Source organism: Caenorhabditis briggsae (assembly GCF_000004555.2).
Source record: "Caenorhabditis briggsae complete genome, chrX, whole genome shotgun sequence".
In the NCBI taxonomy this organism is placed as follows: domain Eukaryota; kingdom Metazoa; phylum Nematoda; class Chromadorea; order Rhabditida; family Rhabditidae; genus Caenorhabditis; species Caenorhabditis briggsae.
Window position 1 is genome coordinate 6,051,047 of NC_013491.2, and position 22,816 is coordinate 6,073,862.

At 36.1% G+C, this 22,816-nt stretch overlaps 2 protein-coding genes across 2 annotated transcripts; both read left to right on the forward strand.

The window, feature by feature from the left end:
* Positions 1–2,056: 2,056 nt before the first annotated feature.
* On the forward strand, positions 2,057–4,116 carry CBG17577 (the record flags this gene model as incomplete). The annotated part of the gene is made up of 4 exons (XM_045239244.1): positions 2,057–2,200; positions 2,969–3,067; positions 3,111–3,321; positions 4,055–4,116. 4 exons carry the CDS (start codon positions 2,057–2,059, stop codon positions 4,114–4,116), a joined length of 516 nt encoding a protein of 171 aa, XP_045096248.1.
* Positions 4,117–15,995: 11,879 nt separating this feature from the next.
* On the forward strand, positions 15,996–22,595 carry CBG17582 (the record flags this gene model as incomplete). Its single annotated transcript, XM_045239245.1, is given in 10 exon segments — positions 15,996–16,006; positions 16,833–16,924; positions 18,074–18,176; positions 20,361–20,531; positions 20,664–20,815; positions 20,826–20,887; positions 21,601–21,652; positions 21,699–21,893; positions 22,179–22,349; positions 22,414–22,595. 10 exon segments carry the CDS (start codon positions 15,996–15,998, stop codon positions 22,593–22,595), a joined length of 1,191 nt encoding a protein of 396 aa, XP_045096249.1.
* Between the last annotated feature and the right edge of the window lie 221 nt (positions 22,596–22,816).

Below are 22,816 nucleotides of genomic sequence, written 5' to 3' on the forward strand. Positions count from 1 at the left end.
TGTTGTGTAATTGTAGTAACTTAACTATTATTGTTCAAATCTTTGCGGAAAATGAAATTATACTGTTGGATTTTGATTTGTCCATCCATCCAGCTTCAGAACCAAAACCACACAGACAGGCCGTCGTACTGTAAAGTAGTAATTATTAAAACTGGTGAGAAAATTACGGCCAAGATTAATGTGTTCGTGTGGCGTCTTACGCTCATGCGCAGGCCTCATCATCGTCGCTGATCACTGGCAGGGGCCAGTTGAAACGTCACAGAGACCCCCCCCCCCCCTCACCTACACACTGTCTTCCAAGGTCTTCGTCGTCCCCCTCCAACCGAAAAGATAAAAGATATTTGTGCCCTGTACACCGTACGCATCATATTCTGATTCATACATATTCGTTATCATACCCCTTTTCTCAAGTGAGAAATTGGAGAGTATAAAGACAAAACAGTCGAAAATTTATGGCTGTGTTTATTGGTTTTGGGCGAAAAGAGCTAGAAATATGATTTACCAATTTTTGATAAGCCGATTATAATTAAAATCAAGTTCGACACTCCTACTTCTGTATTATCAGTCTGTGGTTTGAATAGGAGAACGTTGTAGTACCCAAAATTATCAAACTTTTTTCAATTGAAACAATTTTTTAGAAAAACGTACAATCCAAAAAAATCATATGATATAATTATAATTATGATATCATAACATTCAATTCCGTTTATTATGAAATAATTTGTTGCATGATAACTATTTTTTTTACTTGTACAGTAGTCAGAAGACATTGCTAATCTGTTGAAATAATGTTGACAATAGAAATTAGCGCGTTGATTACTCACTACCCTTGACTTACCTCTCTCTCTCTCTCTCTCTTGTCAACCAGACACCCAAAAAAAACAACAGTTTTGATATCTTCTTCATGATAGAACATGAAGAAAGACAATTTCTGATTCACATCCGGCTTGTAAGGACTACTTTTCGATGTAGAAAACACTCCCCAGCCAGCAGGCCTCTTCAACCCCTCAATTTAGTTATTGGTAAAGTCAAGTCGACTAACAAGATCAACCTTAAACGCCTAGTGGTTTTGTTCCCATGCCACCTGCCCCCTCGTCCTAACCCTCCCGTCCGTTTTTCCCGTGCATGAGCAGAGAGTGTCCCCCGTCCAAACGATGCGCACCACCCGCCCCACGCTCTAATTATACACATACAGTCTGCTGCTCACTTTTATTCTTCTTCCTATTCTTTTCTCGACACCTTTCCTCAAATCGGCATAATGTAGTCAATAATTTTAGGTAGTTAGGTTTGGAAGCTTTTTGTGGCGGTTTCCATTGGTTCCAGTTATTTGCAAAAGCTTAGAAAATCCGTTCTGAGAAAACAATTTTTTGGAAGTTCTATTCTAAAATTGCTAGAAGTTAAGTTATTTGTCGATTCCTCAAAAAAACTATAAAATTTTCATAAAATTCTGTAAATGCAATTTTTCAACTTAGGGATGTTTTATACTGTCCAAAAGAACTTGACTGCCGAGCTCCAGGATTCTTAAAATGGTCAAAATGGCCGAAAATCAACTGAAATATATTTTTTTATATCTTTTGACCGAATGTTGAATGGATATTGTTGTTTTGGTATTTTAAAAATTCGAAAAAAAAATAGTTGTCACATTTTTAGACGTCTTCAGTTTTGTGTAAGGAGTTTTCTCTGATATTTCCTGATAATGATTTTCAAAAAAAAACGCTTTTTATGGATTTTATTTAATTTAAAATTGCCCTACTTTCAGTTTTACTTCTCACGAATTTCTCCCCTCTGTATCTAGGTGTATTACATCCAGGTGTACTACTCCATTTTTCATCAATCTTCGGCTCTTTTATTTTTTGCCGACCCTCCTTCTTTCTTCCCAAATGTTCGACCCGTGGTCCTTAAGTTATATAACTTATTTATTATGACCTCCATTGTCTCTTTCTTTGTTTCTTTCATCTGAACGGAATTATTGTTTTACCCAATTTAGATTTCTTATTTCATTTTATATCGAAATCGGATTTGCACTCCAAAAATTCCAAAAATAAAAATTTACAGAATGCTGCTAAGGAAAACGAGTGTCCTTCTCTTGATCTTCTTTGCCACACTGATTTTCGCTCAGTCAATTGACGAGGAAGAACGTGTGCACGTCGGAGAAGGAAGTGCCAATGGTATCACTGACGACGAAGACAGCGACTTGGAGGTAAGGCAATAACAATTCTTATCACACCTTTCTCCATGACCTTTTTATCAAAAATGTGCCAAAAATGATAAATACAAGAGGACACCTTGCCCTTTCTGGTCCGTAGGGTATTGTTCGAGCCCTTCTGATGCAACAATACGCGTCTACACACGCAATAAGTACACAATTGAATTAGGAATTACCGTAGCAGACGTATTGAATAGAGGGACCATCCTCATCATCTCACACCTGTGCATCAATTTTACTGACAATTACGGCGCGCTACACTAGGTGCTTGATGAGGTGACAGTAAGGAGGATTAGTGTGCGTCTTGAGTGGAGGAAGGCTTCGAATTCCATCGGAGGGGTAAGCACCATATGAGAAAACTCATGGGAGGTGGCGGGAAAAATAGTTAACTCCTCTTTTACGTTTTGTGCTTGAGAAAGTCAAACAAAACGAGACCCTGTTTAAAACAGGCGTTCGGAAAGCTCTCTCCCTCAACAAGCTGTAAGATTGTGCGGCGGGAGACAAAAGCCGCTCACACCGACTCCAATGTTTGACTTGTTTCTCGAATCTCAGGCTTTCACCTCCTGTCTTTTTGACTCTTCGACACAAAGTGTGTCCAACAAGAGGGTTTAGGTTTCACGTACCGCCGGGGGAGACTTCTCTATAGGTCAAGGCTACTTGAGTACTACGAGAAGAAGCAAGGGACTGATCAAATAAAAGAATATAAGACATGTACATACGTGTTGTTTTAAATGGATCTCTTCATACAGATGTTCTTTTCAGGGCTCCTCACTGCCACCAGACACTTACTATGCCACCACTCCACAATTGCGGCAGAAATTCCCTTCAAGCACCGCTAGAATGGACACCACTACTACTAAGGTATACTGTACTTGCTCGACATCCATACATATGAAAATTTCAGATTATCACATTCACCAAAGCCGCCGACGATATTGTGACCTCATCTAGAAGTGTTATCGAGGTGACCACCTCGTCGGATTCTCGCCCATCTGTCCCATTCTCGGAGAGCTCGTTCTTCGGAATGAGAACCGCCTTGATTATTCTTGGATCCATTACGGTTTTGCTTTTGATTTTGATCTCGGCAATTATTTTCTACAAGTGGCCAATAGTGAGTTTTTAATAGATTATTTGCTAAATTTTTAACAAAAGTTTCCAAATCTCATACTCGAGCAGATATACAAAAACCAATTTTTCAATTTATTTTCGGCTCTGTTTTCAATTTTCTGGGGCTTAGAGCTGAACTGTCTAGTTTCTCATCAATCTGAAAATGTTCGACGCTATACAGACCGAGATTGAAAAATTTGCATTCACAGAATTTGGAACTTCCTAGTTTTTCAGCTTTTTGCCGATTTCCGAAAGACATCTATTTTTGACCCATTTTAGCACTGAAAACGTAATAAACAGGTGACTTCCAGCGATCTGCACATAGCTTAAAACTATGAATTTTCAAAAATCCTGAGAAGGCAAAGTTTTCAATCTAGGTATATTGTATACCTCCAAAATTTTTCAAATATATTGGAAACTTATCAGCCAAGCGCCAGACTCCTGAAAAAGATAAAAATAGCAAAAATCAACTGAAAATCCGTTTTTTTATGTCTTATTGAACGGTACTGTACCTAGAAATAGAGGTATAGGCCAAAGAGTACAAATATTATGATTTTTGCAACAGTTTATAAAAAGATTTCTTTTTTTTTCCTAAAATTCAATGTTTCAAACTTCGTATGTGGGATTGCAATAAAAGTTTTGAGGTATGACTATCTATCTAAAAAGGAGAATTAATTTTAAGGCCGAAAAATTTCCTAATTTTAGAAAAAGTTTTGAGAATTCAAGATTTCCAAATTTCAGACAAAAAGCAAGCCTACCGACCAGGACAACGAGAAAGTCCAGACGCTCTTCTCAAAGACTAAACTTCCTTTTTTTGAAAGTTTCCTTTTGTTACCATCTTCATGGTTAGGTCCTATTTTTTTAACACTTACCTCTTTCTCTATCTATCCCCCACGCCGCTCCCCCCTCCAACACACGAGTTCATGAACATTTTACTCTCAAACGTACTGTTTCACTTATCCACACACCCATTTATTCTACATCCCGGTCTAATTCGAACACCATTTTCTTTTTTTCTAACAAACAACATGCATTTTGTTCTCGATGATCGTTTAAATAAGCCTCGACCAAATTTGTTTTGTTTTCTTCCATGAGTGCAATATAGTTGTATGAACTTCTTTGTATGAATTCGCTTGTTTTACTCTCCACTAGGGTTAGTGTGAAAACTTTTGAGAATGATTTTATTTTAAAAAAATGAATTTTCCTCAATCAGTTAACTTAAAACGATCTTCACTCCTTTTTTCTCCTATTTGTATTTTTTCTTATAATTATAATTTTGTTTTTCAAACCTAATTTAGAATAATGTGTCATTTTACCGTTAATCTTGATATAATGAAAAAATTATAAAAATCAAAACTTTTATGTCAATTGTTTAGATCAATAAGGAATCACCACTAATCACTTAATAGTGATTGATAGCCTCCTCTTGTACAAATGATATGTGGAAGCTGTTTGTTATCATCAATGGATGCGCGTCTACGTCGCCCACTGCTTCGATTATCTCTCCTCATAAACATTCATATAATACCGACCAGGGATGGTGTAGTGGTTAGCATGCGCCAACCGGTGGAGAGTTATCAGTTGGGGATCATTACCCTCCTTGGTCAATTGTTTTTTGTATTTTTGATAGAATAAGATTTAATTGGTTTTATCAGAATTGGATTTTGGGTTGATAGTGATTTTAGAAAATTGAAAAAACACTACAATGAACAATTCTAAATCGTAGAAAATGCTTATAAATTTTTTGAAAAGCTGATTATTAACATAACATTGCAGCTGCGCGGTTTCATCGTGCCGGATCATGGAATACACAGTACAGGACAGAAAAAAAATAATTTTTTCGACAGTTTCAGAAAAATATATTTATCTTTGGAGTCCCACAAACTGAAAAAGGGTGTCTCTCAGAAATTGCCAAATAGCAGAAATCTAGGAATTTTCAAAAAATTCTATGAATTCAAAGTTTTCAATCTAGGTCTCTATTACACTCATAAAAGTTTTCAAAGTGACCCAAGACTTGAGAACCAAACTCCAGACTCATGAAAATGGTCGAAACGGCCGAAAATCAACTGGAAAAGTGTGTTTACATATCTTATTGACTGGTATTGTATAAGATCATGACATTTTAGTCGACAACGTTTTAGTCAAAGTCCATTCTGAGGAGATATACAGTTTGTAATCAGAAACGTGCTGAAAATGTAAAAACCAATTCTGAAATTTGTCATTCAAGAATCGCACTCACTTCTTGCTTTGTTTAAAAGTTTTCAGAAATACAGTCAGGTACAAAAATGAAGCTCTAATCTGTTATACTCTATAAATTATTAGGTTGGAAGGAAAGTAACTGTCCATTTTTTTAATTCGTGAGTAACAAGAAAGCAAGAATTATCCAAGATTGACAGTATGCACCGTCACTGTCCATGGCATGTTGACAACATTTAGATAACTTGTGAATACTATAGCTCCAAAAGCCAGCTGGCCGCGACTCAAAGTGGTTTTCAAGTTCAGATTTCATTTCAACTACAGTTTTGAACTATTTTCCACCAGATGACGTTGCATATTTTCTAATAACCAATAATGAAAGGGCCAAATTAGGAGTTTGAGGGGCGTGAAGAAGAATCGTCCAGCTGAAGCGGCCCATGTCTTACTTGACTTCCCGTGGAACATAGGATCTCGCTTTATTTAAAGAACAATTCATTCCTAAGCCGCTTTGGATGGACGGCTCTCCACTTTCCGTAAACCCCAGACTTGTTCCTTTCATTATTGGTTATTGGGAGATATGCAAAGTCATCTGGAGGAAGAATAATTTTACACTGTCGATAAGATATAACGGCTAAGAAGGTATGCTTTGATTCGCGGCCAGCTGGCTTTTGGAGGGACGGTATCCACAATTTACCTGAATGATGTCAGCATGTCTTGGACCACGACGGCGCATACTTTCAATCCTTGATAGTTCTTGTTTTTGTGTTATTCACGAAATGGGACATTTACTTTCCTTCCAACCTAAAAAGTTTAAAATTGATACATTTGGAGCAATGATTTGAAGCTTTCAAGAGAATTTCTTTTACCAAAACTCTTCTACAGAAAAAAGTCAACATATGTACGTGAAATGCTCCAATAGAAGTCTACCCTATATGTTCACTTTGAGTTGAATTATTTCGGTCCCTTTGATAATCATCACAAATCGGTCCACTGGCGAATTATTTGTGAAATTTCGGTAAATGATTTATCAGTCAAAACTTTGTTAATATCTTTTGAAGGAAATGAGATATCTCAGCTTAAACTGCACGTATAAGGGCTTGATTTAGAGCATTTACGGTATGATAACAAACTGAACGAAACCTAGAAAATCGTTTACCTTTGGAAGAACTCTTCTATACGCTCCGAACCACGTTCAGACCAAAAGCCAACCTGGACACACCTCTTAGAAGTGGAACAACCGAACCATGAAAAGTTGCAAGAAGTCACAAGAAGTCACTCAACTTTTCGAGAAAGAAAAAAAACAACAAACATTAATGAGATTGAACTCGTCGTTTTTTGATTAGAATAAGTGCACATATCTCATACATAATGCAAAACTACTGGTGTCGAGAGCAAATTGTTGTGTGTATGTGCCCCATCCTTCATCCTTATTCTACATGTGCATACACGAAGAAGAAAAAAGAATAAGAAGAAGTCATTACACATACTTCTTCTTCCACTGTATGCACAAAGTTCACAGGAGAGAATACGGCGAGCCGCGAAATTCTAATTTATCAAAGTGGTAACCGTCGGAGTGTATCAAACATGAGTGTATCATCGACATTGTCCCAGTTTCTTCAACATATTCTTCGCGAAATGTCTCTTCGGGCGTCACACAAATTTCCATCGGTAAGTGAATTTTTAAAAAATTTTGGTTGAAAGTTTGTTTTGAACTGTTTCATTTTCGCAAAAAATATTTCTCATGACGTTTTGCATCTCAGCTGGTGATAATTTTTTTTGCATGAATAGTTCTTCTTTTTCTAATTAATTAGTTCAGGCTCTTGAACTTTATCCTTATTAGAGTTTTCTAATTGCTCATTTAATTTCTGTTTTCCTGCTTCAAACAGCAAAAAGGATGGTTCGTTTTTAAAATTTCTGCATTCTAATTAGTCAAAATTAGTTTCCTGTCTGCAACAAAAAAAAACATTTTCTGGAAACTTATTCTACATGTGCTCGGTCCCCTATGCTTTGGTTCCTCCTCCTATTTTTTCCTAGCTCACACTGACATGACCAGAAAAAAGTGATAAGTGATAAATCACATGGCTCATCTTTTCTCTCTTCTCCCATTGTACTTTTTTGGCGCGAAAAAAATGAGATTACGGGGCTGGAAAGGGAGGATTAAATCATAGGTGGATGTGACGAGAACAAAGTATTCTTCTTTTCATACTCTTATATCGATAAAGCACATCCCGACAATTTGCTGGCTTCTTTCCGTCGCTATCACGCCTTATTCTTTATTGTGAATATGCTTTTTATATCGATTTTTTCATATTGTTAAAAAAAATTAGTATTGAAGATTAGAATACCATAAAAACGCTAGCAAAATGGCACTAACTTTGTCAATTTCGACACAGAGCATCTTAGCTTCCAAGGAATTATTGCGGACTACTGTCCTTATGCCAATTTCTTTCTAATGTATTTAACAAAAACCTAAATGAATTGGGTCAAAGTTAATAATATATGGACTGTTCTATTACAGGTTTTGTTTCAATCCCCACTGTAATTTTGACGTTTTATTTTGAAAACTAAGAATTCATGCTCCAACTTCATAAGAAAGATGTACGTATTAATGAAAATCCAGTAATAAACAGAACTCCAATTCAAGTCAATCAGACAACTGTACTCTTCTGAACTATTCTGCAAAAGGTTTTGAAACAAACCTATTTTCAGCCGATCGTCGGTAATGTTTGACGATTTTCAGGAACCTGGAGCTCGGCTGTCAACTTTCCTATCATTTAGAAAACTTTGAACACTTTGTATCCACAGTATTTTTTGATGTTCCTAGTTTTTCAGCTACTTGCCAATATTGGGAAGACACCCTTCAAGCAAAAATGAATTTTAAAAAATTGAAAAAATGAATAAAATTGATATCTTTCAGCAAATTGCAAATTGCTGGAAAACTATTAATTTTCAAAAAATTCTGTGAATGCAATTTTGTTTATCTAAGTCCGTTTGGCACCATCCTGGATTTTCAAAGTGATCGGAAACTTAACATCAGAGCCAGACTAGTGAAAATGGTCGAATCAACGAAAATGTGTTGTATCAGTAGTTTTTTTGGTGATTTTTACACGTCTAAAATTAAAAAAAAAAACAAAATTAATCAAAAGCGCAAATTACATGGTCCACTAGTTTTGCAGAAGTCCTCACCCTACTAATATGCAATTTCCTCCCCCATTCGCCAGTGTCAGATATCAGATATTCCTTGACATTTTATTTTCGTTCAAAAGAGACAACTCGTAATTATCGAATTCCGGACAAGTAATTTCATTGTTTTCTGTTGTTCCGCTCGCCACTTCTTTTTTGGGAGTTTTCCATCCCACCCTGCGTTCTCCTTTTCAGAAAAAACACTCACCCAATGAATAGGCTAAAACTTCAAACTTCAATTTCCTACTCCATTTCCGGTCAGAGGAAATTAGCAGTTTTAGTTTTTATTTTTATATAATATACCTACGCACAAGATTTGTATTCAGCTATCAATTTTTTTCAATTTATTCCTCGTTATCTTTTGGGGATCAGTCCGCTTTACGTTCTTCCTGTGGTGTTGTTGCTATTCTTCAGAGCAATATCACAAAATTCAATCTTTTCCATTCTTTTTTCACCCATTTTAACACATTCTAGTTCAAAAAAATGGTGTGTACTGCAGTGTGTCATGTGCAGCACATTATGAAAAAAAAGCAGCCCTCGAGTTTCCGCTTTTTATTCGCACTTTTCATGCCTCTGCTCATTTCCTGATTATAGAACTTGTTTGTTTTTATTTTGTAACTTTTTGCATTTGATTGATATCTTTGAGATCACGTCATAGAATTTAGGAATTACTGTAACTCGGAAACTGTATCTTTTGCTGCTCATATTGGTATAGGGGGTCAAAATTGTTATATTCTTTGCTAGACTCAAAATTGAAATCTTTGAAGCCATATACCAGTTTTTTCCCATTTTCTTTATGAATCATGATTCAAAAAAGAAAGACTAGAAAAAAAATTCTTGAAGTTTGTCCCTCTCAGATAAGAAGGCATGTTGAACTAGTACCAGCGGATTATGATCCTCGAGCCGGGAGATAAGAGGATCCACTAATCTGCATTCAATAATTTTTACATATCCATATGAAAAAAAGAAGACTGATGGAAAAAAGCTAATCTCAACATTGTCCCTCAATGCGTCACAAGACAGAGAAGTAGTCCTAGCATAGGAAGGATCAGATAAAAGTGCACGACAGTGTGTCTGACCCCTTCCACCAGTCATTTTTATATAATTTTCGTTTTCTTTTTCCTGTTCTGCCACCAGCTGTTTGTCAAAAGTCAGAAGCCTAAAAAACTCATATAGTTAAGCCGAACAGCTATGTGTTCTTTACTTTTTTCATCTATTTTTGAAAAGAGAAGATGGGACAAAAAGAGAAACATATATAGTTTTCTTGGAATTTTAAAAGAGAATTTCGAAAGAGTATGAAAACAATCGAACCGTTTTGAATTTTTTGTATTTTGAAAATCTTGTTATTCAAAGAGCTTTGATTTTCGAAGAGGACGGTGATGCATCTTTTTTGAACGGATTTGTGATAATTGTTAAATTAAAAAAAACCGATATCTATCGATTAAAAATATTATGTAGGGTGATGGGACGGGAAATAATAGGCGATGCGAGTCCCAAAATTAGAATACACCCTAAACTATCAACCTAGGAAACTGCCATCAACATTGGCCCATATCCCTGTATGCTAGTTTCCCGTAGGCAATACCCCACCACTTCCCTTTCTCATAATTGCCCAACGACACTATTGAACGATTTTGCGTTCATTTCATGTGAACTTTTTTAGTACTCATTATTAACTTACTGATATCTCTGTTTTTTTTGTATTTTCTACTACAACTCGGACATAGTATTCTAGGCAAGTTCGAAGGTTATTTTACTGTTTTTTAGAATTTTTCGATTTTTAAAAAAGTATCAATTTTCAGCCAAAACTCAATTAAACTTCTTAAAAGGCCTAAATTGACCAGCTGTTTTGAAAAAAAACGGAATCTGACTTTTCCTTACTTTTCGAAGTTTTTTTCTCTAAGTACTGGTCAATGAAATATGCAAAAGCGTATTGTTCTCTTGGTTTTGACCACTTTCAGCTGTCTGGAGGTCGACTGTTAAATTTCCGATCTTTCAAAAATTTTGGAAAATCTAAAACAGATTTAGAATGACAACTTTGCATTCATTGATTTTTTGAAAATTCCTAGTTTTTATTCCTAGTTTGAACTCCTGGTTTTTAAGCTATATCCCGAATTTCAAAAGAACGTGTTTTTAAACGTTATCAGTAAAAGAACGGGCCTAAAAAATCATGTCAATTCAAAGTTTTAAAACTGAGATCTGTTTCACACCTTTAAAAATGACCAGTGATCCGTTCAAAACCAAAAGCCTCCGATTGACAAAAAATAATAAAGCGGTTTTCGATCAGTCAATTGTGTTGCCATTGTCCACTTCCCACCCCCACCCCACTATATTACAATGGTCCTCAACCACCTACCTAGATCTCTTCTGTCTGGTCTCCTGGTCTTTCTTTCTCTCAGCTGACCGCTCGGGATATCATCTAGATCAACACTAATTATCACCTCGGATTTCGAACATTGTTTTTGTTTTGCTTTTCTTTGTTCTTTTTCCCCTTGCTCCGTTCTATTTTTGATTTGAGATTTTTTGTTATCACACTCTGTTCTCTTTATAAGAATGATGTGAAGTTTAACTTTCAAAAAAAAAGTTTACTTTCTATCAAAACTTGACAGCTCTTTTCCTTTTTTTCTTTTATTTGCTCGTTCCCAATTTCACCCATAACAGACAGGTGGTCCTGTTTTATCTTGTGCGATCTAGAGGGATTTTTTGGAAGTCGGCTTCCTTTTGGAAAAAAATCGCAGGGTTTGGAATAAATTAAAATGTTTCCTCTGAGCCCTTTGGGATTGAAATCGTACCAGCCATTAACATTTTCATTCAATTCGCCTCCATATGACTTTTCCTATAAAAGCGAACCCTATTTTTCATTTTTCATCCAGTTTCGAATCTTGAAAATAATCTCAAGCTCAAAAAACATGTACTATGATGACGATGATACCGGAACGTACGTCTTCGTATACATTCTTCTTTTATTTGCTATTGTTATCATCTTCCATTAGAAACCGTAACGTAAGACTCTTCTAAAATTCATCAAAGTCAAAAATCCCAGAAAACCACTGGTTCTAGATACACTTTTGTATAGAGGCACACACGCTGTGCTAGTGTATCTATATATGTATATGTGTGGATATGTGTGTGTGTATGGATGTGCATATCAACAGCTTAAATTAATCCCGAATTTGCTAATCTTCCACATGCCCTGGCGTATTCTTTTTCAGCTCATCTCCTTCTTTTCTGTCTGTTATATCCTCTTTTTGTGGAAAATAGATAAATTGTGGATAGGTTAAAACGCTTAGGGCAATCAATACTCGCCGTTTTGACGGTTTTTTATAATTAGTTATTTTCCAGGTCGACTCAATGCCAACATCACGGGATTCGTCTATGGAAACAACGGATCGGTGGGTTTTCTAAAAATGGTTTTTTTATTTCCCATTGTTCTCATGTTCTTGTGTTTGAATCGGATGAATAGCGAATATATGCCTTTTCAAAACTTTTCGGAATGTCGAAAATTCCGAAAGTTTTGATATTTTGAAACTTTCAGAATATTTCGAGTTTTAAACTTAGAATTTTCCGGATTTCAAGATATTCCGTATTTGAATAAATATCTTATAATTTGAAATATTCCAATTTTGAAAGTTACAGAAACTTGGAATATTTCGATGCCAATTTTTTTTGGAGATTTAGAATTTCGGAATTTTCCGATTGTATATTAAGGAATTTTGAAATATTGCAATTTGGAAAATTCTGAAATTTCAGACTATTTCAATTTTAAAAATCATAAATTTTCGGAAAGTTTTGATTTGGAAAATTCAGGAATTTCCAAATATTCCGATTTGGAAAACTTCAGAATTTTTGGAATATTGCAACTTTGAAAATTACTGAATATAGGAATATTTCGAGTCCGATAATTTCAGATTTTCAGATAATTTCAATTTAGAAATTCAAAATTTCGAGAACTTCTAGTTTCCAGATTTCGGAGTATTCCGATTTTGAAAATTTCGGAACTTTCCGGAATTTTTAAAATATTCCGATTTGAAGAATTTCGGAGTTTCGGTAATGTGATTTTTGAATAAAATTTTAGATTTTCAAACTTTAAGTGAAATCATTTAAGTGAAATCAGAAACTTTTTGCGTGCGCTTTTCGAAGTAATCGACATCTTAAGAAATCCATAGACAACGATTCAAAAATCAATTTTTTTCTTGCAAGCTGACTTTTCCACTGCTTTTTTTTCCAGTGATTGTCATGTAAATTATTCACCAACACTTTCCTTTCTCCATTCTTTTCTTCTTAGCATACTTTCAACTTGATATCAATGTCTTCGTCCTATTTTTCTCTAACCACATTTAATCTCACATGGAATGACTCTCAAGTGTTACCTTCGAAAAAAATCGAGACCTATATGGTTGGATAGAGCGTAAAAAGTTATTTTTGATTCCAAACAGAATAGTTGGTAAAAATTGTTTTTTGGGAGTTATGGTCCAAAAAGTACCAAAAAATGCCTAAATTTTCAAAAAATCATAACTTTGTCAGTTTATGTCCGTTTGTTGAAATTTAAAAAACAATAAATAGACAATTAATTGAACATTTGCTTGAACAGAATTTTGATTTAGGCCCTAAAATCAAAAATATTTACGGTTTTCCGAGTCTGACCCCTATTTTTGGTGAAGTGTGATATGTGACAGGGCACATCTATAGATAAACTTGATGGAAACAGCTAAACATTAGTTTAAACATAATTAAAATGACAAAATCTTATCAACGGCTTGAACAGAATTTTTAATTAGGCCCTAAAAATAAAAATATTCACTGATGATGGGACACCTTTTGTTTTTGATCATAACTTGAGAACGAAGAAAAATATCGAAAAACTGTTAACGCCATTCGATTTAAACTTAAAAAATACTATTAGAAAAATGTTATTGGTTTGTTTCGTATCGTGAAAATAGGTGAAATAGAAAAAGGTCGATTTCGGCTGTCCGAAGCTGGAAGGATATCTTTCAGAAATCGTTCGTTTAACCTACTTTCACCACAAGGACCAAGTTGGTTTTACTTTTTTCTATGTTATTGTTTCATTTTAAATCAAATGGCGTTAACGGTTTTCGATATTTTAAAATTCTGTTCAAGCCGTTGATAAGATTTTGTCATTTTAATCATGTTTAAACAAGAGTCTGGCTATTTCCATCAAGATTAACTATAGATGTGCCCTGTCACATATCACACTTCACCAAAAATAGGGGTCAAGCTCGGAAAATCGGAAATATTTTTGATTCTAGGGCCTAAATCGAAATTCTGTTCAAGCCGTTGATAAGATTATGTTCTTCTGATTATGTTAAGAAAACAGTTTGGCCGTTTCTATCAAGTTTAACTATAGATGTGCCCGGTCACATGTCAAAATTTTGATTTTTTCAAGATGATGATTTTAAGAAATGGTACGGCATTTGAAAAATTGACTTTGTATGTCGCAGGATTTTATTTGAAACACTCTAGGCAAACGATGCGCAAGTAAAAATCACAAAAACAAGTATGCCCCTCACCATACCGGCCGCCGAGGACAACGAATTCAAAGAAGCAAACTGCCAAAAATCGATATTTTTCGGCATAACTTGTGTGAGCATGATTTCCCCCGGGGTATTGATATGGTTCCATAGTAAATCAAATGTGCTGAATTCAATGAACATAATGAAAAAAAGTTAACCTAGGATTTTTAAGATATTGAAATTTTTTTTTAATTTTTTCAAAAAATCAATAATCCAATCAATAGGAAAAAATTAATAAAATTTATTTGCAAATGTTCAATTAATTGTCTATCTATTGTTTTTCAAATTTCAACAAACGGACATAAACTGACAAAGTTACGATTTTTTGAAAATTTAGGCATTTTTTGGTACTTTTTGGACCATAACTCCCAAAAAACAATTTTTACCAACTATTCCGTTTGGAATCAAAAATAACTTTTTACGCTCTATCCAACCATATAGGTCTCGATTTTTTTTCGAAGGTAACACTTGGGAGTCATTCCATGTCAGTGAACTTGAATTGACTAGTGATGAGTAAGTCATAATAAAAAAAGAAAAAAAAGAATTAGGATGCGATTTGAAATGCGAGCTGACCATTATCGTTAGAAGGGGTGTTAATGGTGTAATTTGATCGATGGGAGGAGAGAGTCGAAGAAGTCGAAAAAAAGTTTTGAAGAGGAAAAGGAATCTCTGGCCTTTTGAGAGCTCTAGCTTGACCAAAAAAAACAGGTCCTATGAACTCTGGGATTTTTATTGATTAGACTAGGAGAAAGGATCATATGACACATTTACGCATGTGTTTTAATTTACCATTTCCTTTGCCAATTCCTTAGGCATCATTTTCTAAGTGCTCCCTTCAACTAACAGGTATGTGTTTTCCGTCATCATCGTAATGTAAGAAGTCTAATTCATCTTTTCCTGCTTATCACCCCATCCCCATATTTCTCGGGAACTAAGTCAGTCTCTAGTCTTCTCAGTTTTTCTTCTCTCTTCATATTTTTGTCTAAGTTGTTCCTACTGAGACGAAAAAAAAACTCCTTGGCTTTCAATCCACAACTCTACGCCAAGCAGATAATCAAATTTCAATATATGTATGTGTTTATTCCATTTTGTTAGCAAAAAGGGGCCTACACTCCTACCCGATTCAAACATAATATCCACACAACATTTTTTCCGTTGATCGGGTATTTTTGATAATCAATAAATGGGCAATGAGTACAGGTACCCCTTTGGGTATACGACCGAATTGGCACGAACCGAACCATCAGCATCCACTGCCAAACGACTTCGGCAACGACTTCAGCGACAACAAAGCGGGCAATCAGGTGAGCCATCCTCTTCTAGAAGTCCCTTCTGAATTTTTACTTCAAAATTTCAAACCCTCTAATCTTTAGTTTTCAAAAAAAAAACGTTCTCTCCTTTAAGAACAGCAAAACCTCCCAGTATTATTTCCTCGAGTGTCTCTCGTCATTTTCAAAGAAACAAAATAGGCGAGGATCATTGAGCATTAGTGCATCGTTTTTTTTTCTGGATAATGACAACTCGCTCCTCTTGTTGGTTCTATTCATAGTTTTCATTTTTACAAGAATTTTCTGACATTTTTTTGTTTTATCAACAAAAAATTCTATATCATAAATGAGTCAGACGTTTAATGTGTTGTTTTTTTCCCTCTATATCAAACTTCAGGATTATCCGGTCGACGGTATACGGGAGAAAGTAGCGAGTGCTCATCACTCGTCGGAACACCCACGGACACTGGCAGATCATTCACTTTTGGCGCTGCGCAGAGAGTTATGCGGGAACGGTAAGGTCAAGAAGGAAAGCTATGTGATTTTTATTGAAATTTGAAAAAAATGAACTGATCGGGATCAGGAATTTTTTCAATTTGAAACTTCAATTTTCAGTTATGGTTTTGAGCTCTAGGACCATAGAATGTTTTAAAGGTCCAAAAATTTTCAAAGACTAGAAAATGTTTTTAGGACCAATATTCTTTCGAAGGACAAACTTTTTTTTAGGACTAGAAAATTATTTCTGAGGTATACCAAAGACATTTATGACCAATCATTTTTGAAGGACTTAAATGTCATAGTGGAGCCGTTTTTTCACTGGATCGATTTTTAAAAATTCAAATATCTGAGATCAAAATATTAAAAATCAAAATACAACTCACTTGTTATCCTAATTAGAATCTCAAAAAAAGAACGGAGACCGCCACAGTCCCCGCTAGTCGGGAATAATTTGAATATCAAATTCGAATGCAGCTCATTTCCCTCCCACTTATAAATACTTAGTTGAATGCATAGATTCTCCTTTTACAAAACGATCCTTCCACTTATCTACGTCAATGTTAGTTTTATCTTTTAACAAATGAACATATGACAAAAATAAAACATGTCTTGTATTGTAGCAGTTTGATTTAATTATACAAATAGCCTTTGTTTTTTTAGCTTCCCTTATTTCATTGTCTATCACAGAGATCTATGGTCCGTTAAAATATACTAGTATGTAGTATAAAAAGAGAAAAAATCTTCGAACATCATAAATTCAAAATATTTCGAGAGAGAGAAAGCAAAAAAAATGCGACTATCACGATCGACACCACGAAAACTACGAAGACGTCTATTTTTCAGTGATGATCGAAAACCATCTGTCACCCAAAACTTGTCGGAAATAATGCTCGAGGTGAGTCCTATTTTCATTATAAATTCTGCGTTGGGGTCAAGTACAACTTCCTTATTCTTTCGAGTTTCATTTCTTCTTCTGTTTTCTTTTTTCTTAGTCTTCCCCACTTTTGTTGTCTGTGTTTGACGTTCCTTGAATTTGAAAGTGGGAATTTTATATAGTCTATATAAAAAATTATTAACAAGGAGTAATGAAACAAAAAAAAAATTGAAGTTGAAAAATGATTTTTCGAAATTTCGAAATCAAGAGGTCCTGGCCGGGCTCTCAAGACCTTCAAATTTAGTTTAAAAATTCTCAGGAAATTATTTTTTGGCAACACGGGTCTATCGGACAGGGCCGAGAGAATTTTTAAAAAGCTGGGCCCGTTTTTTTTTCAAAAAATTTTACAAGTACAAAAATTGTTTTTTCCAACGACCAAAGTTTCAAAGTGAAAGCCGAAACTTGAGTATTATTTTCGTATTTAACAACATTTTTTTGTAATAATAAAAAACGAGGGAATTTGCTTTAAATGGATAGAACTTAAATTTCTATGCTAAATTTGGCGTTTTTGACACTTTTTAGTGTCAAATGGCTAATTTTTCTTATTCCCGTAAAATTTTTTTTCGATTAGTAAAAATTGATTTTTTAAAACTATTTTTATCTTGAAACTTCTCAACGCTGAAGGATCCCATGGACGTTCTATACAAAAAAACTCTAGGAATGCCCTTTTGTCTTCTGAATAAAAAAACGTTTCAACAAAAAAAGAGTCACTCGTGACAAATGAACTTTTTCGTCTCGTCCGAAATGTTCGTTAAAGTTTTTACTTGATGACTTGTGTCCTTTTACTGCATTTTTTCTTGTTCCTCTCCTTTTTTCTAGAATTGTTTTTCTATTGACATTTTGCTATTTCTTCGCTCACCCACAGACATCAACGCTTTTTTATTTCCACTTTTTAAACTTCCCGGCTTCACAGACACAAATTGAATTTTTATTCCCTTTTATCTCCGATCCTTCTAATCAGTTACGTAAAATTTCCAGGCAATACATTATGAAGATGTGAACTTGGTGGAAAGGTTGCTGACGGCGCATAGTTCAAAACAACCAATGTCAACATCGCCGTCAATTGGTAATTCATAGGAAACTCGGGTGGACGCCCCTGAATTGATGAGCCCTCGGCACGAGCCTTCTCTATTTCTCCCCTATCTTTCAGGTAGCACAAACACACTGACCGATCTCGCGCAACGAAGACATGGCGCGGGGGCGCATCGCCGTTCCAACGCCAGCAGTACGGTGTCGACGCATTCAGGAGGAAGGTGGGGGCTTTGAATGTCATGTAGACGAGATAGGGGGTGACAAGTTGCATGATTTAAACATGAGCAATCTACATTTATCAAAATGATGTATGCCTCGGAATGTGAATCACATCCATATTTTGGATACCTTCGCTAGTTTTAGATTCATAGAAAAATTTTCAAACTTCTTGGACCTCCAAGACAAAAAAAAAGAAGCGCGAAATTCTCAGACATTCAGTTGTCAGGAACCAAAACTTTCAGAGAGGAGTGTATAAAATATTTATAAACTTTCTAAAAAGCATTCACACATCCAACATCATCGAAAGAGTAGTGTAACGCTTTTTCACAGCTAGATACATTTGTTATGAGTAATCAAGGCCATAATTTTTTTTGCTTGTGGCATTTCGTGTCTCACAGTCACTTTAGGTAGTCTACGTAATACCAGAAAAGTATAATGTTCAAAACAAATGTACAAAACGTATTTTTAATTGATTTTTGGTCATTTTAATAACTATTAGGAGTGGAACTCGGATGTCTAGTTTCCGATCACTTTGAAAATACAGGGTGGCTGAAAAGTATTGAGACACTTGTTATGATGGCTCTTGGCACCGTGCCAAGTCGTATTTTCGAAAAGTTTCGTATTATTTCGAAAATAGGGAGCGTATATAAGCCGACATTAGAGCCATTTCCCATCACTTTATCTCTTCACGAAGTTATGCGAGCTTCTCCTCATCGCCAAACCATTGCCAAGCTGTCAACGACGGCATCTCCACCGGTGACATCGCTCGAAGACTTCTTCTTCCGAGAGCAACTGTCTATCGAGTTGTGCAACAATTGAAAGATCGAGGACATGTGTTGGAGCTTAAGAAAAGCGGAAGACCTCGTACTGTCAACACTCGCCGGACTCGTGGCATCATCAAGAAGAGAATCACACGAAATGATGCGGTCAGCATGAACCAAATGGCTTCATCGGTCGGAATCTCAAGACAATCGGTTCAATCCATTGTGGAAAGGACTTGGGTCTGAACAGTTATCGGCTCCTTCGTGGCCAATACCTCACAGAACAGTCCAAGAAGAATCGGCTCGAAAAAGCGAAAAAGTTGCTCGACGCACTCAAGGTGCGCCGCCTCTCTGAAGTCATTTGGACTGATGAGAAAATTTTTACGGTTGAGCCGCTTCCGAACCGACAGAATGCTCGGCAATTGTTGTCAAAGGACGAAGCAAAGTCCCCAAAACGTCGTCTGGCCTACAAGAGACTTTTTCCAAAGTCAGTGATGGTGTGGGCTGGATTGACGTCGGAAGGTATAGTCCCATTGGTTTTCATTGATAGAAATGTGAAAATCAACTCGGATGTGTACCAAAAGTTGGTGTTGATGGATGTTTTACGTCCGTGGGTCACTAGCCACTTTGGCCAGCAACCCTTCATTCTTCAACAAGATTGGGCCCCGTCCCATGGCTCGAAATCCACGAAAGCTGTTCTCGACGCTCATTTCCCTGGCTACTGGGGCAAGGACATGTGGCCCGCTTCCTCGCCCGATCTGAATCCACTCGACTTTTCCGTTTGGGGATATTTGGAGGAAAAGGTGATGGCTCGATCGCACCCAAATGTGGATTCACTGAAGGCCGCTTTGCTCAAAGCATGGGATGATCTTGACGATGACTACCTCCGGCGCACCGTCGCTTCTGTTCCAGCTCGTTTGAAGGCGTGCATCAAGGCCGAAGGCTCGAACTTCGAATATTCTTTTTTCAAAAATAGGTCCCCACCATTAAGCTCCAACACATGTCCTCGATCTTTCAATTGTTGCACAACTCGACAACAAAAAACAAGTGTCTCAATACTTTTCAGCCACCCTGTATTCAACGGTGCAAAAAATACCTAAATTGAAAACTTTGCATTAGCAGAATTTTTCGAAAACTCCTAGTTTTTGAGCGATTTGCCGATTTCTGAATGATCACTCTTTTGGGCCAGTTTTTGTACTAAAAGGTAAAAAAGAGCTTACCTGAAATTGGTCAAAATGGCCAAAAATCCACTGAAAATACGGTTTTGCATATCATTTAATCGGCACTATATCGTTTTTAAGAATTTTAAAAATCTTTAAAAATGTTATATTCTTAAAAAATATAAATTTTTCAAATATCATTTTTGAAACATTTTCTCCGTCTGTCAGTTTTTTCCTCAATTTCTAGTTCCTTGTTTTCCTACAGATCCACATGTGCAATGATGAATACTTTGCACATGGCTGTTGCTCACAAACAACGAGACATTGTTGAACTTCTTCTCAAAAATGGCTATGATCCAAATACACCAGCATCGTGTCATTGTAAAGGAAACTGTACGGCGACTGGTAATATACCACTGACGTCAATCATTCCAAGGTGAGTCGGGTACTTCTTTTTCATCAATGATCTTCTTCAAAGAGCTTCGTGATAAGAATATATAAAAAGGGCTGTATTTTAGGTCCGCGTTTTTCTTTTTTTTTCATTTATGAAGATCCCAAATGATTTCAGAACGCACTCCATGACGCCAGAATTGTGTTCAACGTGCTCACAGCTTCGTGTCGTGTCAATTGTGGATCAGACGCCGTTGGGTGTTGCAGTGAGGTCGCAGTCAAGCGAGCTGATAGCATTGCTCATCGCTTACGGAGGAGATGTCAATTTAGGTACGCGGAGGAGAGAGGTCTTGCAGAATTTCGGGAGAAAGATCTTGGGAGAAGTTGGCATATTCTAAAAATGTGCAATTTAGGAAAGCACGCAAATTTGAAAAAAATAAAACGTAGAACAAAATTTTGTAATAAAAATAAAACGATTACAATTCATTGGGAAAATATATCAAAAATGCCAAAAATAAATTTATCAAACGAAAACCTCGAAAAAGTGCCAAAAATGAGGAAAAAAGTGTTATGTAATTCAAAATTCGATTGAGAAACACTGCATAATCTCTTATTTAGCCGTATACTTTGACTGTCAAAATTGAAATCTGAACAAACGTTCCAGAAAATTTTCAATGATTGGCATTAAGCCAAGAGTTGTGTTGTTGGGAGCTGCTCATATCGTTTCGTTGAATTTGTATTAGATGCTCAGAAGTGTTTTATGAAACTTTCTGACAAATTGAAAAATTCTGGACCGTTTTTTCAAGACCGTTTTGCAATTTTGACTACTTCCCAATCAGGAATTCAAAAAATGATTTATTCTATGTATCTGCTTCAAAATTCTATTTCAAACACTGTTATTCAGCTATTATTATTAATATCCCCCAGAAAACTCTGTATGATAGATATCTTATTTATCAAACGCATTTTTTATTGAGTCTACCACCTCAAACCACGCACTCCTCATTTTCCTGTCGTCAAGAAAAAAACGAAGAGGCAAAAATAAATAATTGGTGAATTAATAATGATTGTAGGTGATGAGGATGGCAACACGCCGCTGATGTTAGCCGTACGAGAATCGCCGCTGTCGTGGCCCTGCCTACACACGCTCATTTTCTTTGGAGCCCAGTGAGTGTCCAAAAATATAACTTTTCGAACCAAAATTAATTTCCAGAATTGAGCAAAAAAATATGCGAGGAATCTGTCCACTTGACCTTGCTCCTGAGCTCAAAAAACTTCAGCAGACATGTGTTGAAGAGCTTTTCAAGAACGCGTGCTCTGGAGATAGTGAACCGCCGTCTCGATCCACACCAGGTCCATCAGCGAAAAATTGGAATCGACTTCAAGTCGACAATGGTGAGTGTCAAGAGTGAAAAAAGTTGTGTATCAAATTAGACATCGGAGCGTCTCATGTTCTAGAGGAGCTCACACATATGCACAATTTTTCGTTTTTCTTCTCCTCTATCTTTGTCTTATAAGTGCTAGCTACCCGCTGATGACTTCATAATTTGATTTATACGCGTTCTCTCCAACAGAAGACGACACAGGATCAATGAAAGCACTCTGATTTTTTTTCCACTCACTGCTCCAGCATTATCTCCTACCCTCGCTAAATTTTTTGAGTTGCCTAGTGTGTCGTTTATTTTCTGTTCAGTTTCTCAAGGAGAGCGATCACTGTCCAAAGCACCTCTGAGCCCAAAACCGTCTGCTGCAGCGAGTGTCTCCACGTGCAGTATGCTGGAAACGTCGTCGGCCAAAGAATCTGCCAGGAGGAAGTCGTTGGTCTCACTTCAACTTCATCGCAAATCCAGAAATGTCAAAGAATGTAAGTTGTTACTTTTGATTCGGTTTGTTTATTTGTTTTTGCTGCTTTTTTGCTTTCAATGCAGATTTCCAGCTTCCGACCCGCCCTTATCACTATTCCTTTCTTTTTCCTCCCCGCTTCCTACGATTTCAAACCCCAATTTCTTGTTTTGAGTTTGCACACAACACTTTGTTGCTTTATTCGGCTCTCTGCAGTTTGGCCCCAATCTTAAATGTGTTTCCACCGCCGTTGCCTTCGTTTGATTAATTTTTAGAGGCTTTATTTTTAGAGGGTTTTCGATTACCCGAGTTTTGAGAAAGTAGGGTTTTGAGACAACCGTTAAATTTATGAATGCAACTTGAAATTATTTTGGTCTAGTGTATTAAAATCTAAAACTTGAAAATTTGAAAAACTAATCATTCTCATCAACTAGTTGAGTTCTTTTATTTCAAGCAACTTGAACTTATTTTGTTCAAGTATTTTCAATC